The 14,945-nt window shown below is 34.6% G+C and overlaps 1 protein-coding gene across 2 annotated transcripts in view; it reads right to left on the bottom strand.

The window, feature by feature from the left end:
• Positions 1-14,817, bottom strand: part of put (activin A receptor type 2 punt) — a 29,281-nt gene extending 14,464 nt beyond the window's left edge. Inside the window, exons 1-6 of one of the 2 annotated variants that reach the window (XM_071588696.1) lie at positions 14,073-14,817; positions 13,795-13,979; positions 13,070-13,229; positions 12,845-12,987; positions 6,613-6,774; positions 2,655-2,822 (exon numbers count right to left, since the gene is read on the bottom strand). In XM_071588696.1, the coding sequence (XP_071444797.1) occupies positions 2,655-2,822; positions 6,613-6,774; positions 12,845-12,987; positions 13,070-13,229; positions 13,795-13,979; positions 14,073-14,130 (876 nt within the window). In that variant the 5' untranslated portion in view covers positions 14,131-14,817. The remainder of the gene's footprint in view (positions 1-2,654; positions 2,823-6,612; positions 6,775-12,844; positions 12,988-13,069; positions 13,230-13,794; positions 13,980-14,072) is intronic. The other variant, XM_071588697.1, reaches the window with a different exon arrangement.
• Positions 14,818-14,945: the final 128 nt, after the last annotated feature.

The following is a 14,945-nucleotide window of genomic DNA, read 5'->3' as shown; positions in this document are numbered from 1 at the left end:
TGAGATAATCAGCTATCATAGTTTCATCAACCATTCCTCAAAAGACATACTGAAATATTGTCTTCATTGCATTTCTATTCAGTACCCAATAGGTGTATACATTTTTACATAAGGGATAAGCAGTATGATGGCATTTATAGGTAATTTAGGATTTGCATAGTATTTAGGTTTTTTCAGCAAAATCAACTCTCATTCTGATGAATCTATTCACTTCAAAGCTTTTAAGCCCATTGTCACATCCATCCTCTCCTTCTTCAAAGATATCTACCACTACCTCAGCCTCCTCCTACCCTCTATCCCTATTAAACGAACTTACTCATGTATCTTTCCACTGTCCTATTGTATTCTTCATTTAATTAAAATGAATTTCCACAAGGTTGAGCCGGGAACAATTGAATATTTAGAACTTACTCATGGCTACAACTGATGTCACTACCCTCTATAACAAAATCCCCAACAGAGAATGCCTAGAACCTTCATAGTATCACATCACCAAATGCACCATACAACACATTTCCTCTCTCATGCACATGGCAGGAAAGTGCTGATGAAAAATGCCTTCACCTTCAATGATAATTTTTTCATTTGAATATATGAGGCACTGCTCTGGATAGTTTCATGGTCTTTTCTCATGCCGACCTTTTCATCAGCCACTTCAAAAGCACTTTTCTCTAAAATTAAAATGTCAAACCTCCTTTCTGGGCCAGTTGCAAAGAAAATATACTCCTCTGGGTTCATTGACATGAAAATTTATCCTCTTCTAATCTAACTCTCAGTTTTTCTATCATGGACTATATAACATTATTAGGCATCCATCTTGAAAACAAGAACATTTTATCCAAAAAATCAGCAAGCCACAAACAATGCCTCCATTCCTGCAGTTGTCACCACTCCAATAATAAATGCTCCATACCATTTTCCCCCTCTCCATCTATGGCCAATGCATACCTAATAATGCCCCCTCCCTGCATCAATATACTGATAGCCTGCACCATACCAGAAGCAACTGTGGGTACTCTAGAGGTGTAAGGTAAAAAGTTCTCGACCTGACTCAGAGATTGCATTCCATGATTCCTGCCTGAAAAACATGTGTCACTAGCTCATAAATTAAGTTTCAACTAGTTCTCTCAAGTAGTTTGTAAACACGTATTGTTGCAATAGACTTCTTTTCGTGTTTTTCGTAGAACTGGAAAAACTTGAATTGTGTGGTCATAAAATTTATTGTTTTGGATGGATTAACCCTAAGGAAATGCGCAAATTATTTTTGCCGCAATTTTCAGACTGATTCAAGAGGAAAGCGACCGATTTTTAGGCAATTCGTCACCATGGATGAGACATGGGTCCACTACATCATGCTGGAAACAACACAGCTATTGACGCAGTGGTTGGAAGCTGGTGGTTCAGTGCCAAAGAAAGTGAAGTCAATTGCATTTGCTGGAAAGGTCAGTGTGTTTTGGGATGCAAAAGGGATACTGTTAACTGACTGCCTTGAAAGGGGCAGATCAATTACAGGCTAATATTACTCCAACCTTCTTGACCAGCTGGATGCAAATGGTTATTGAGAAGAGGCCTGACTTAAAGAAGAAAAAAAAATCATCTTTCACCAGGTCAACCTGGTGTCACCTGCTAAGCTGCCTTGGCGATGGGAAAACTATGGGATTTGCAATAAGATTGCTCGGCCATCCTCTCTATTCTCCTGATTTAGCTCCCTCAGACTTTCATCTGTTCCCAAACTTGGGAAAAAAAATTCTGGGCAACACTTCGCATCCAATAAAGAAGTTGAGAGGGCTGTAGATGGATATTTTCACAGCCTTTCAGACTCTCACGTCCGGGAAGGAATACTGATGTTAGAGAAATGCTAGACCAAGTGTGTTGAAGTCATGGGAGATTATGTACTAAAATCAAATAATATTTTAACTGAAAATTGCAGTATTTCATTGGAGGCTGAGAAGGCTTCACCTTACCCTCGTAACTTACTACTGTGACAAAAACGTACCAGAAATATTCCTCAAACCAAAATGCACAACCCTAATAGTCTAACCTTATTACCACCTATTTACCCGGTACTCACAAAATCTGAAATATCCTAAAACAAGTATATCCCACAATAAAAACTAATGATCCCTCCTTTTCTTTCAAGCATCTTGCAAACTAGTGAAACATTTTGAAAGCACCAAGACTTCAATTGCTGTTGAAAGGGTTACCCGGTCCAGACTAATAAAATTAATATAAAATCAACTATTATGTATTCAATGAAGCAAAATTTCAACATTTTGCTGCACAAAAATAAATGTATTTGCAAAATCGCGATTCAATCCATTTTTTTTGAAGCTTTACAAAAGTTGTGCAAATCCTTTCTAATGTGTTGGTAAATTGACAAATATTATTACCACTACCATATGCTCTAATTACCATGGTTTGCTTCAAAATTAACATGACATATTATTGAAAGCTTGCAATTCAGTAATATATATTCATACAAAAATAAAACATCAATTGCAAGCTCATTTTACTTTACAATTTGTAATGGAAATTATTTTTTTCCAACAAACTCTAGGCATTATTTTAGCATTACGATTGACAAGAGAACCCATTTGTAGATCCTTTTTCATGTCTCATGAACTACAGAAGGAATGATGCTGTGTGTAACTTACCTTAAGATAGTCACAAAGGGATCCCTTCTCATGGAATGCAGTGATTAGCCAAAACTCAGTCTGCAAATGATCTCCACGTTTTTCCACTCCAATAAAGTGCAAAATATTTTCATGATCCATATGAGGAAGTTTAAAAATTTCTTGCTCTGTGATCCAGGACTGCTTGTCCTACAGGAGAAATAGATGAAGTGTGATTATTTTCCATAAACCATGGTGACGTGAATTCTACTACATAGAGCCTTTAAACTTAATCATAACATTAGGAAATAAGGTAAAAAGTGCAAGTAAAAAAAATATTTCTCAATTTGTTGTTTCTTTTTAATTGTAAACCCATCACAAGTAGACTGGCTATATCTGCTCCCAGTGGTAGCAGAGATAGGGCTAAAATACAGAGAAACTTCCAATTTTCATTTTTGGGAGGACTATTAACAAGATATGTTTGACAAAAGAAAAATTGGGAGTAGGAGAAAAATATTTGAAAGAATACTTCCATTTTTCACAAAATAATCTCTCCTGGGGTTATAACAAAATAAATAAATATATTATTAGTAATCTACCGATCAATGTAAGTTTCTGATAACCAAATACCTCAGTTTTTCTCAAGTCCCAAGTCCCACATAGCATAACATCTATTAAATACTTTAAATCCTGTATTTGGTGAAACAGGTCTTGTCCTTACAAGGGGCAAATGCACACTATTTATGTTTTGCTAGTTGCCATACCGTTGAGAGACACAAGTAAATAATTATTATGTTTTACATTTCCATTTGTGATTTCCATCCAAGAATGATGTGATCACAATTGTATTTCATTAGCTGACACTACCTATTAGATTCCATGGAAGTTGTGCACATTGGAAATGTAATATAACAAGTGGAAATGTAATATTCTCCAAGGAGAATCTCAGTATGACAAGTACTGCCCAAGGTACAGTTTGTTGCCCAATTATTTACATGTAAAATAAATCATAAATAGTGGGAAACAGGCATGGCCCTTGCATTGACTGTTTAATAATATGATTGATCAATACCTGCATAAATAACAAAATTGCATCATTATTTAATGGCCAAGAACCCAATTCTTTCAACACCTCAGGCTCTCCATCAGTAATATATGGGTAACTATATTTCTCATGGCTCATTTTCTGCAGGAAAACATTTGAGCGGGCCCACAGTACTGTCTTTGCTAGTGAATGAAATTGAAAAAAATTTTGGACATCACAAATTCTGTATCCTTTCTTAATAGAACTTTTTAAAGATGAAGTAGGTATTTAATAACAACTATATCAACAGTCTAAGTGGGTATCTAATTAAGCCCAAACTGAGTATATCAGTGACAGACAAAGCATTCAGATGGTCATAACTTGGATAGAAATGGGGCACGTTTGTTTTTCCGAAGTTCGACCCTGATATAAGAAAATATTTACATAAATAATGCCAATTTGATGAGATGAAACAGGACTGTTTAACAAATTCTTTCCTCACTAAACATTCACTGAATGGTGCTACTGAAAAGTGGTGGACATGAAGGATTGCTGTGATGTTAAAAAAAAGTTATATTATCTTGTTTGCCATACATTTCCACTTATTAATATATTTCTAGCAGTAGTAATCTCTAGTAAAAATCACACCATGCTCGTGATGTAAAGTGAAGTGCGGTCACCAATATCGACCACCAATTATTTACATAAATATTATAAAATGATGATTCATGCTATTGATAGCCTGAAAAGTCATAAAAACGTATGATGAACTATCATCAACAAATTCCCATTTGATACTTCAATATTTTGGCATAAAATGTCCTTTTTGATGATTATAACATCTTGAAAAGTCATAAGAATTAGCCAATATCTGATGATTACATCACATAAACAATAATGAGAACTCTACAAAGCAGTTGCTTTTGCAGGGACCGTGTGCTCTCATTAGCTTCATTTTTATTGTATTGTTATAATGAGCAGTCCCTAAGTTTGGGGAAAATGCAGACGAATATGAAAAAAGTAATCCTAGTTTATGTCTTGCTATTACCCTTTGCTATTTTATTCAAATTGGAATTTGAACCTTTAACTTCCCAGTGTTTCTCATATTCATACCTATTTCTTGCAGAATTCTTTTTCAAATACAGTCTCAATTATCCATGTGAAGATTATCAGCGCTACTTTCTACCCAGCACCTTGAAATTTTCACAACATTACAATCATAGAGTTATTGCATGATCAGAAAATTTGACATACTTTTTTTAAAAAATGCAAGTTTGAAACACCTTGGCTTTCTTCAAAGTTTTTAATTTTGCAAAATCAAAAGATGTCAATAATATTTAATGTTTTCATTTAAATATTTCTATACTGACTGTGCTTTCCCATTATCATTTCCTTCGCATTCATCAGCCCCTAGAATTCCACATTATCCATTATGGTGAGCAAATACATAGTCTTCCTATGCTAAAAATAAGTTATTACCGGCCTACAATGCATTGGGTATCACATAATGACAGTGAATCCTTTCATCATTTTTTAAAATTTATCCTATGTAAGTCATTTTTTTCCCCAGGCTACATGTATGAGTTGAGCTTTCTGAAAAAATATGTTCTACAATCCACTTTATAACAGTGCAGTGTTCCGTTAAACCTAACATTCAACCATAAAAAGGCTGAAGAATGGAAAAATGTCCTTTTCATTACTAAAACTCATGAATTAACCACAAGGAAAGGAAATGGAGAGTTTTTATATTAATCTGTTTCTATCATGGATATATTTTCCACCTATTATGGTAATTTTGATTGTGCTTTATCACGCATCCATTAGCATGGACAATGAATATTTACAATACATTAAAACCAAGGGGGAGGGTTTATATCAAGCATCCCTCAAGGTTAAAATTCAATATCCAGATTTTTGATATTACTCTGACTTATTAAGTAAAAACATCAAATTTAAGATAAAAATATGCAACACTAAAGTTTGTTAATTACTTTGGCATGATTTTAGATGGTTAAAAAACTGCTACCACTGGAAGTAACATTATTTTGCACAGGTTAGATTAAGGTGCTAGATTTATTTCCCTAGGAGCAATTAAAAAAATGAGTAAATTCTTTTTACTGAGAATATACAGTAGAACATCAATGTGATGAAAATACACTACACAATTAGAAATTAGTAAAATTTTTAAAGCAGTTAGAAACAATTGTTTCTTTGTAGTTTAAAAAAAATAAACATGAAATTTGCAATTCACACACAAAACCAGGGAATAAAAATTGGTATTATTTCCAAGGGGTTGCAAGATGTTACATCAATTCCAGGATCAAAGACAAAAATGAGGCTGTAAAGGTACTGATTTTCATGCATAGTAAAACAGACTCCAAAGAATCACATTAGGTTAACAACCTATTAACATCTTACTCTCATTAATACCTTAAAAATTTTCAAACTGATTATTATTAGAGTCAAGATAGCCAACATGAATAAAAGTTGACCCAGTAAGAATTGTTGTAATGCAGGTACTATATCAACTTGCATGCAAACATTCACTGAATCATGTAGATTATACGGAATGGACAAGAAACATGTAAATACAATGATCACATTACAATCCTTTCCTAACAAAGGGAAAGCATTGTAATTGCTACTGCATCCAAGAAGTAGACCAGTAAAACATTGCGACAAGCACTACAAGTGCCAATTAAACACATCGATAAAATGTTACACCAATACAGTAAAATCTTCACTGCATATAATACTGATACTACTATGGATTATCAACGAACGTTTTCACTTTCATACCAAAATTTTGCAAAAGAAAGGAGAATTGATTTAGACAAAACTGGCTTCTAACAATTACCAGTATAGTAGGGTTTAATCCATTTGTGATCAAGTAAAATGAAATCAAGTGAATATGATTAACATTTAAAAAACACTATCTCATTCTATTAATTATTCCACAAATTATACAATAAATACCTGGATAGGAAAAATTTTCACTGCCACTGTTTGCGTCTTGTACTGAGCCTTCCATACTGCTCCAAAACGACCCCTGGCTTTGATTTCGATGAGCTGGATAGGCCGCAGCCCGAGCAACAATGGTGATGATGGTGGAAGTGGTAAAGGCTCCAATGTGGGAACCTGTATTTAGACATGAGAAAGGTTTAAGTTAAAATATTTATGCCAGTAAAAAGATATTTGTATTTGATTCATTGATCTATTCATGCTAAACTTTAATTAATTTTTATTTGATCTACAAATAGAATTAAACCATAAAGAAACTTTTCTTCAATCGACTCAAAAGTAAATAAATGAATATAACTATGAAATAAATCATAATCTTAAGTGCGAATAACAGAATAACTACATACTTATTGTTACAAACAACCTATCAGGAACTAAAGGAGATAATACTAAAACGGAAAGAGTGAAAGGCAGCAGTAAACAAATTTTAAGATTAAACATACTGATGATGATGCCAACACAAACAAAAAAAGGATGAGTGCTCAAATCCAAAAAAGTAATGATGACATGGTATTGTTGAGACATCACTAGAGATGTATATTGAAAAAAAAGGCACAGGCCGATTTGAACAAATGACATTACCCAATGGGTTCCATAATTAATTGAAAATTTAGCAAAACTGACACCTAAGTCCCTGAGTTATGAATTTTGAATCACCAAAATTACTAATGAGAAACAGCAGAAATTTAACTAGTGAGTGCAACATTTAGAAAAATGTTTAAGATCCTCTGGGGATAGATTTACAAGGTCTGACCCAAATTTAGTATGAATTATTTTTTCCCAGATATACAGATGGACAGGTGGTGGTTTCTCTGGCTGGGTTCGAGGGAAGGGAGTCTCAGGAAAGGCTGGAGGCAGTTGGCTCTCATCCTTTGCGGAGTGAGGATTGTTCATTTGCAAAACCTCTGTAATGTGACCTTGTTACGCTTCATCATTAACCGTCTGTTGGAACAGAACTACACAATCATATTTTAAGTGAACCTTGGCAAAACCAGGAAAGAGACTCATGACATGCTTAAGGCAGCTAATGGTGATAACACCATGGGTAGATCAGGCTTTTTTGAGAGGCACAAGTTGTTTTGGCAGGGTGGAGAAGATGTTGAAGATGCCGAACGTTCAGGCTGCCCTTCAACCTCAAAAAGTGATGAGAATCTTGTAAGAGGGATGGCTTTGTTGGACAGGGTTCACAGATTAAGTGTTCACATGGTTTCTGATGAACAAAAGGAAACTTGCAGGATGATCAGCCAAGAGCTTCCGATCCTGCTTTAGTCACCCTACACACCTAATGTTTCAATTTTTTTAGAAAATGCCCCACCAGACTTCTTCCTCTTTCCCTGCCTTGAATCCATCCTGTAAGGATATCACCATGGCTCGGTGGAAGCGTTACAACAGGCTGTGACAAGGGAGCTCAGCAACATTCCAAGTATGGCCTTTCAGAAGGCGTACGAGGTGTGGAAAACCCACTGGCAACCGAATGTGGATGCACAAGGGTGCTACTTTGAAAACTTTGGAGTGAATGTATCAATTCCGGTAGTAAATATTCGAATCAACTCAGTAGGACAGACCTCGTATACAAGTCACGCATATTTTTTTAGAACTTTTGTTAATGCACTATCTGAAGATAAATAAGCCACTAGGAAGACTAATCAACACATGTCCACAATCAACACAATCCCACATGTCTTAGCATTATTTAATTGATATGCTTTATAAGAAAGGTTAAACTTGCTACTAAACTGGCCCCAATTCAAATCATTTCCTAAATTCCTCTCCTACTAATATTAACCCTACGCAATTAACGATTTTCTGTTAATGTTTATTGAAAGGTTATAAAGAATGAACTAATTAAAATATTACGGGAAGAATCAACCACAGCTGTACTCTTAATTAAGAGCACGGATGGAGTTGACTCTTCGCATAATATTCATACGGCCGTAGTCACCATTCCTTTCATTTCATTAACTAATTAAAACCTATAATGGTAACCATATATTTTCAAATGACAAAGGACATTCCTTTATATCTGGTGGAGAAACTTTTAAGTGTGGAAACTTAAACCACACTAGAATATCAGAAAAAAACTTGCATGCTCTAATGGGTAGAGCATTACATACCCAGAACAAATGGGTCTCCAAAGCAAATAGAATCTTCTAATCAAAGTATTAGGAAAAAAAGAAAGATGGATGCTTCGGGAGAATAAGTTCAACCATGTTCAGTGTGATGTGAGAAACACTACTGTATTAAATGGAGAACACTGTGTGGTTCACTTATTATAATAAATATATATTACATTCTTTCAAGTCTTAAGTGATGCCATTAAGTGAATGTTTCACAGATTACGTCTAGGTGTTAGAATGCATACTGTATATTATAATAAGAGGACAGTACAAATAATGCTCCAATTTTATTATCATGGTCTGGAAGAATTCTGATCTATCATTCTAAGAAATTAATCAAAGAAGTGCTTTTTGGTACCCCTGACAGGAGTTTCAATTATGACCATCTTGAAATTATATCAAATTTTTCTGAGGAGAATGTGCACAATGTGGCAATTTGTGTTAATTGTGCTAGACCATCAATGTTAAGTGGCAATCAACACTGAAGCAGGAGAGATTTAGATTTATATAACATTGATTGCTACACAACTTACACCTCACATGCTCATCACACATGCAAAAGCTTTTCAGATATTATCTTGTCACTTTGTTGAAATTATCTGAGGAATGCTAACTATCATATATGAATTTGCATTCCTGAAAATATTAACAAAAATTGCTCGGAATAAATTATATTTTTAAAAAGGACTTCAAACAAGTTAGGAGGTTGGAGCAAATATTTACAAAGTTAGGTATTTGCACTTTACAACTAATTAAATGTGCACATGAGTATCAATGGACTTTTGTTGTAGCACAACTACTTAACGAGTGATTTAGGTTATGAGTAAATGTGCACTATAGAGGTTATGTAAACCATGTTTCAGGCATTTACTGCCAACTACTTCGTAAAAGCATATGCTCACTATTATTGATGTGAAAATGACTAAAGCACACATGTTATATATTTTTGTGCAATCACTGAATTTCAAATAAAATTACCATTTTGAAATATGACATTTTTTAGTGAACCAGCAGTATATGGAGAACTGTTGTATTCAAAATATGCTGCAATGATCTTGCTTGACCAAAGAAAATTCCTGCGCAAATCATTTATCTCATTAAATATGAATCTAGCACTTCTACCACAACAATAACCGCACCTGTTCTTAACTATTACACCAACATATACATAGAATTAACATAACTCTACAATTACTGATAATGGAAGTTTTCAATTTATTCATTGTAATTAAACAATCTACCACGTGGAAATATTTAAAACTGACAATTATTTTCACAAAATTGTACACAAAATGTATGCCAAGATCACAAGGTGCCTTCTCTAATACTTTAACTGGCAATGAGTAATATTTGCTTCAAGAGTTGGCCATTTCACTACATAACTATTCACAGGAACATGCAATACACAACATCATTCATGCAAGGTATAGTAGATTCACAGCCATTGTTGCATTCTACATCTGATATTAGGGCATAACAGGTTTAAATAGGAGGTATTTGATTGCTTCATTCTAGAGCACAGCTGCAGATGGAAGACTCCCGACACATTTTTTAGAACATTAATTTTGACACACTGTAAGTGAACCAGAATACTGAAATGAATGAGAACTAAGAAAAATTTTAATCAGGGATGCATGCTTTCATTGTTCCCCAACAATGCACAACACACATAAAACTTGGCTGAAGTACATGATATTAACTAAATGCATTCCCCGATTCTGATACACGTTGAAACAAATCTAAAAATGACAAAATAAAGGCAGTTAAACCTCTTAGATATGCCAAGATAATATTTACACTGTTACAGCAAATAAACTGCCAAAAGGACTTGTGGCAGAGAGAGTCATGGCAATAACTAGGCTTTCATGTTTACATATGTGCTTACACATAAACAAATACATTATTTATAAAATTAAAAAAATGGAAACACTTCAGTAATCTCCTAATTCATCGGCACCTTTCAGGATATAAAAATGCATAGAGAATGAAACCTTTCCTACTGAAAAAGTAGGATGTCACTGGCTAATTGATGACATATCCCCCATAAATATCCCTACATACACAAAAAACTACCGTCTAGGATTGATTCCTGGCATCCAATTTGGAGACCTGTTTTTCCTCCATAACCCTCACTCATATTTCCTTTCCAGCCTATTACAACATAGGTTCCTCCCATCACTTACTACATTTACACAAATGCTGTGGTATATACAGAAATGAATGGCTCAACCTGGTATTGAATGCATCCTGATAATTAGTAATCTGTCAAAACCATGGTTCTTCTTTAATAAATTATGGTGACTCAAGTTAATAGAGTTGTGTTTGACTGTAATATGGTAAGTTTCCACTAAGTATTGCCTGACTCCATTTTTATGATAATTCTTATGTTGGAATAAAAGCCTTCAAGATGAATGTGCCAGGAATATACATGGTCTTTAAAAGATGCAGTTTTCTACACATCACTAATTGAAATAGAGTGGCAAGCCCAGACAAATTCATGTTAGTATACCTTCTGTGTACATAAATAAGTTAATATACTTTCATGAAATAATTTAAATATACCTCGTAAGCCAGTTCAAATTTACTATGTCTGCACATTCAAAACTTGGTAAACTACATCATAGCATATCCAGAGTTTGATGATGCGCACTAATGATGACTAATGCTTCAGAAACCTACAATGGTGATAAAATTGTGGCACAATGTTTTCCATCCATATATGGGTACATATTTAGTGGATGACCCATTATCACACTGAGAAACATTAGCTACTCAATCTTAAGGTCACTAGTTCAAATCCCATCTTCATTACTGAAGTCATGTTTTTATATAGGAATTTTTATTATCACAATTACTTCAATAATCACCTTGTTACAATGTACAAATCTTGCATTAGTAAAATTTTAATATAATATTTTAAAAGCAGTTTAATCAAGCCTTCTTTTTCTCACAAGGTAATTAATTATTTACGTAAAGCACTCTACTATATTCTGCTGCAAGGAAAGGTGCTGAACTCTAAATCCTTGTATCATTTAAGTCTCATAAAACAATTTTAATCACAAAGCAACTAGACAGATCAATATGGGGCAATTGAAAGAATAATGCATGTGGGATTATACATGCCACTTGGACCCAAAGATTATTAGCATTACCGATTTGTGAGGCAAAAATTTTCATACAGATTCTAAGTTTACCAGATCCAAAATTTTGAGGCCTCACATTTCAGTGTGATATGCATTAATGAGACAGGAGCCAAAGTGCTGCACTACAATTGAGGCAGTAACACACTGCTTATAAAACTCAGGTGTCATGATGAGACAAGCGAGTGCAAACTTTCTTACAATTTCACACGTACCTTTCAGTAGAATAAGTGTACATGGAAATATAATGCATTAAAATTAGTGTTTTTTAAAGTGTCTTCCTATTATATTTCACTCTAATAGCATTATATGATGACCTGACTTTAATATATCAACACTTTAAAAACTTATGGCACTGAAAACGTTACCATAGGAATCCTTATTGTTCAGATTGGTAATTATTAATAAAGTCGACAACCAGAATGGAAACTTGGGCATGGCTGCCATTAGCATCTAAAGGAAGGCTCATAAACCCTTCAGAAGACAATTTCTGCCACAATTATCATGGTTTAGATCGACATTTAAGGTAATGCAATCGAGTAGGAGAAAGTAGATACTTTCTGCAACATTATTAAAAATGGACAAGGGCTACAAGTTTATATAGTACATTTTGAAATCATGCAGAACACCAAAACTAACAGATTTTAAATGGGAGATGAACTACTACTACAAAGCAATCTTGGACAAACATGCTTTTGGGTTTCCTTTAGATACAAGGTTCTCACTTGCAAACAAGAATGAACACAACAAAATAGTACTCACCAGAATGTCACCATTTTGTTTACATCATCACAAGTATTTATGTAGGCATGAAATACCAAAAAAATGAAACCTTAAAGCATATATTGGGACAACAACACTGCGAAATTTTAGGCAATGACCAATGTGAACAAAACTTGCTATATACATCGAAAAAATAAGCCAACTTACCTCATTAAAATATGCCATTTTTCGCTGTCTATAGAGCCAATACAGGAAGGATATTACAATGCCGACTGCAATCAGGCAACCAAACGTGTAAACTAGACTGTATAACACTTGGTGATTCGCAGGATGGATTGGTTTTTTGGGAGCTGCAAAGTAACAATTTTACGTGTAATACACATCTATAAACAAGACAGCAAACATTGCAGTTCCAAGTAACTAAGTACAAACTTTGAGTGGTGGGTGAGTGAGTTGGAGAAGGTTCCCAAGTGAAATTGCTGTTGCACATATCCCCCTCGCAACAGCAAAACATGAGCTGTTTCATGGGTTCTTCTCTTTTTTCGATGCATTGCTGCTGGTCGTAGCAACTTATGTTATCCAAAAAGCACCCCTGAGAATTAAAGTTATTTTTATCATTGGAATACAACATTTATCAAGGCATTGAATTAAATGAATAAATTAAAACTCCTATAGCCTCAGTCCTTTAAACTCAGATAAGTTATTACGGCTAGAAGAGTTTATATTGTATTGATTTACGAGTTCGTAAAGCTCAATTTATTTTATGAAATCAAATATAAAAAGTTGTGGAGTGGACCGCAAGTGATAGAAATATCATTAAATTACACGCAAAGCGAAACTTAAATGATTTGTGAATTAAACAAGTTATGGCATAATAAGTAAAATATAAACACAGGCACGGCAAAAGTGCTAGCATCATTGGGGCCATTTGCTAAAATTTGGCAAAACAAAAATGACTGTTCGTGATAAAGCACGACTCCACAATATGCATCCCTTTCTACCATGAAAACAGGCACGGCAAGGTTCATAGCTGGCATTAAGCTTGAGGCTATAACAAATGGATGAGTTTCTTATTCATACAAGTGCCTGCATATTAAACTTCAAACTAATATTGAACAAGGTATGACAGGAATTGACCTGGTGTTGATAATACACACCTTCAGCTTTATGTAAGGTTTTCCATCACTGCTATTCTGCCAGAGTACATAGCAATGGTTTCTCTTGTCGGGCTCCGTTTGCGCGCATTCTTGTGTCTCATTACATCCTTGTCTTGAAGTTTGACATAGGGTTGCATTGTAGTACTCACAGCGTGTGGTTGTGATAGCATGACAGTATGAAACTTCTGAAATTGCGTATTACAAGTTGGTTATGTTATGACAAGCAGTTTCCTCGCTTATGTATAATATAACTGCAACTGAGGATTTCCTTCACTCACCAAAAAACAAAAAAAGGAGAAATAACAGCGACGTCTTCATGAACGCCCAGGGTAACATTGAATCTGATAGTTCAGACGAGTGCTTGGGAACTACGTAAATACATAATACACAGTAACACGTGTATTACTTAATTTCGAAGCGAATAACTTCTGATGTAGAGCAAATGATTGAGGGTTAAAAGGTGTACAAAACTGATTTTTATCAAAACGATGTTTACTTAATTCAGTTATATTGAATCGTTATAGACCCAACATACCGAAGGAATTATTATCCTTGAATTCATTATGTCAATGAAAACTGATAAATCAGGTTTCTATATGACTTTACGAAGTATTCACTCGCAATAACATTCGTAAAAACATAAGTCCTACTAACACTTGTCCCCATCGAGTTAATTTTCATATCAGTTATCGTATGACGCACTGATCATAATATAAGGTAAACTTTAAAATAATGAATTAATTTCTTTCCAAAACAGGCGAGGGATAATCAGTCGGCTGTAAACAAGAACACTTATTTCATTTCAAAACAATGCTACGAAGATCAATCCTTACATTACTCCACGGTCCATTATTGTACACCAACACTAAATGTCCCCAAGTCACATCGAGGTATGTACGCACACAATATGCATAATAGTTTCAAAATTCATAATTCCATAAACAGCACAATACGGTGACAAATAAATTGCTTTCATTACACATCAGATCTCTCCACATCGGCGAAACAATATGGCGTACTTTTTTTGCGGGAGCACGCAGTGAGAACTCCCGTATGTCCTTCAACCTACCCTCAATATAAGGAGGTTTAGGATTGGTTCAATATTTCCCGCTTGGGGTTTAGACCTGCGTCTTCGCATTTCTCATGTGCTG

The sequence above is a fragment of the Hetaerina americana genome, unplaced genomic scaffold, assembly GCF_022747635.1.
Source record: "Hetaerina americana unplaced genomic scaffold, ioHetAmer1.1.p SCAF_3, whole genome shotgun sequence".
NCBI lineage: Eukaryota > Metazoa > Arthropoda > Insecta > Odonata > Calopterygidae > Hetaerina > Hetaerina americana.
This window is presented reverse-complemented; position numbering and strand designations above follow the sequence as displayed.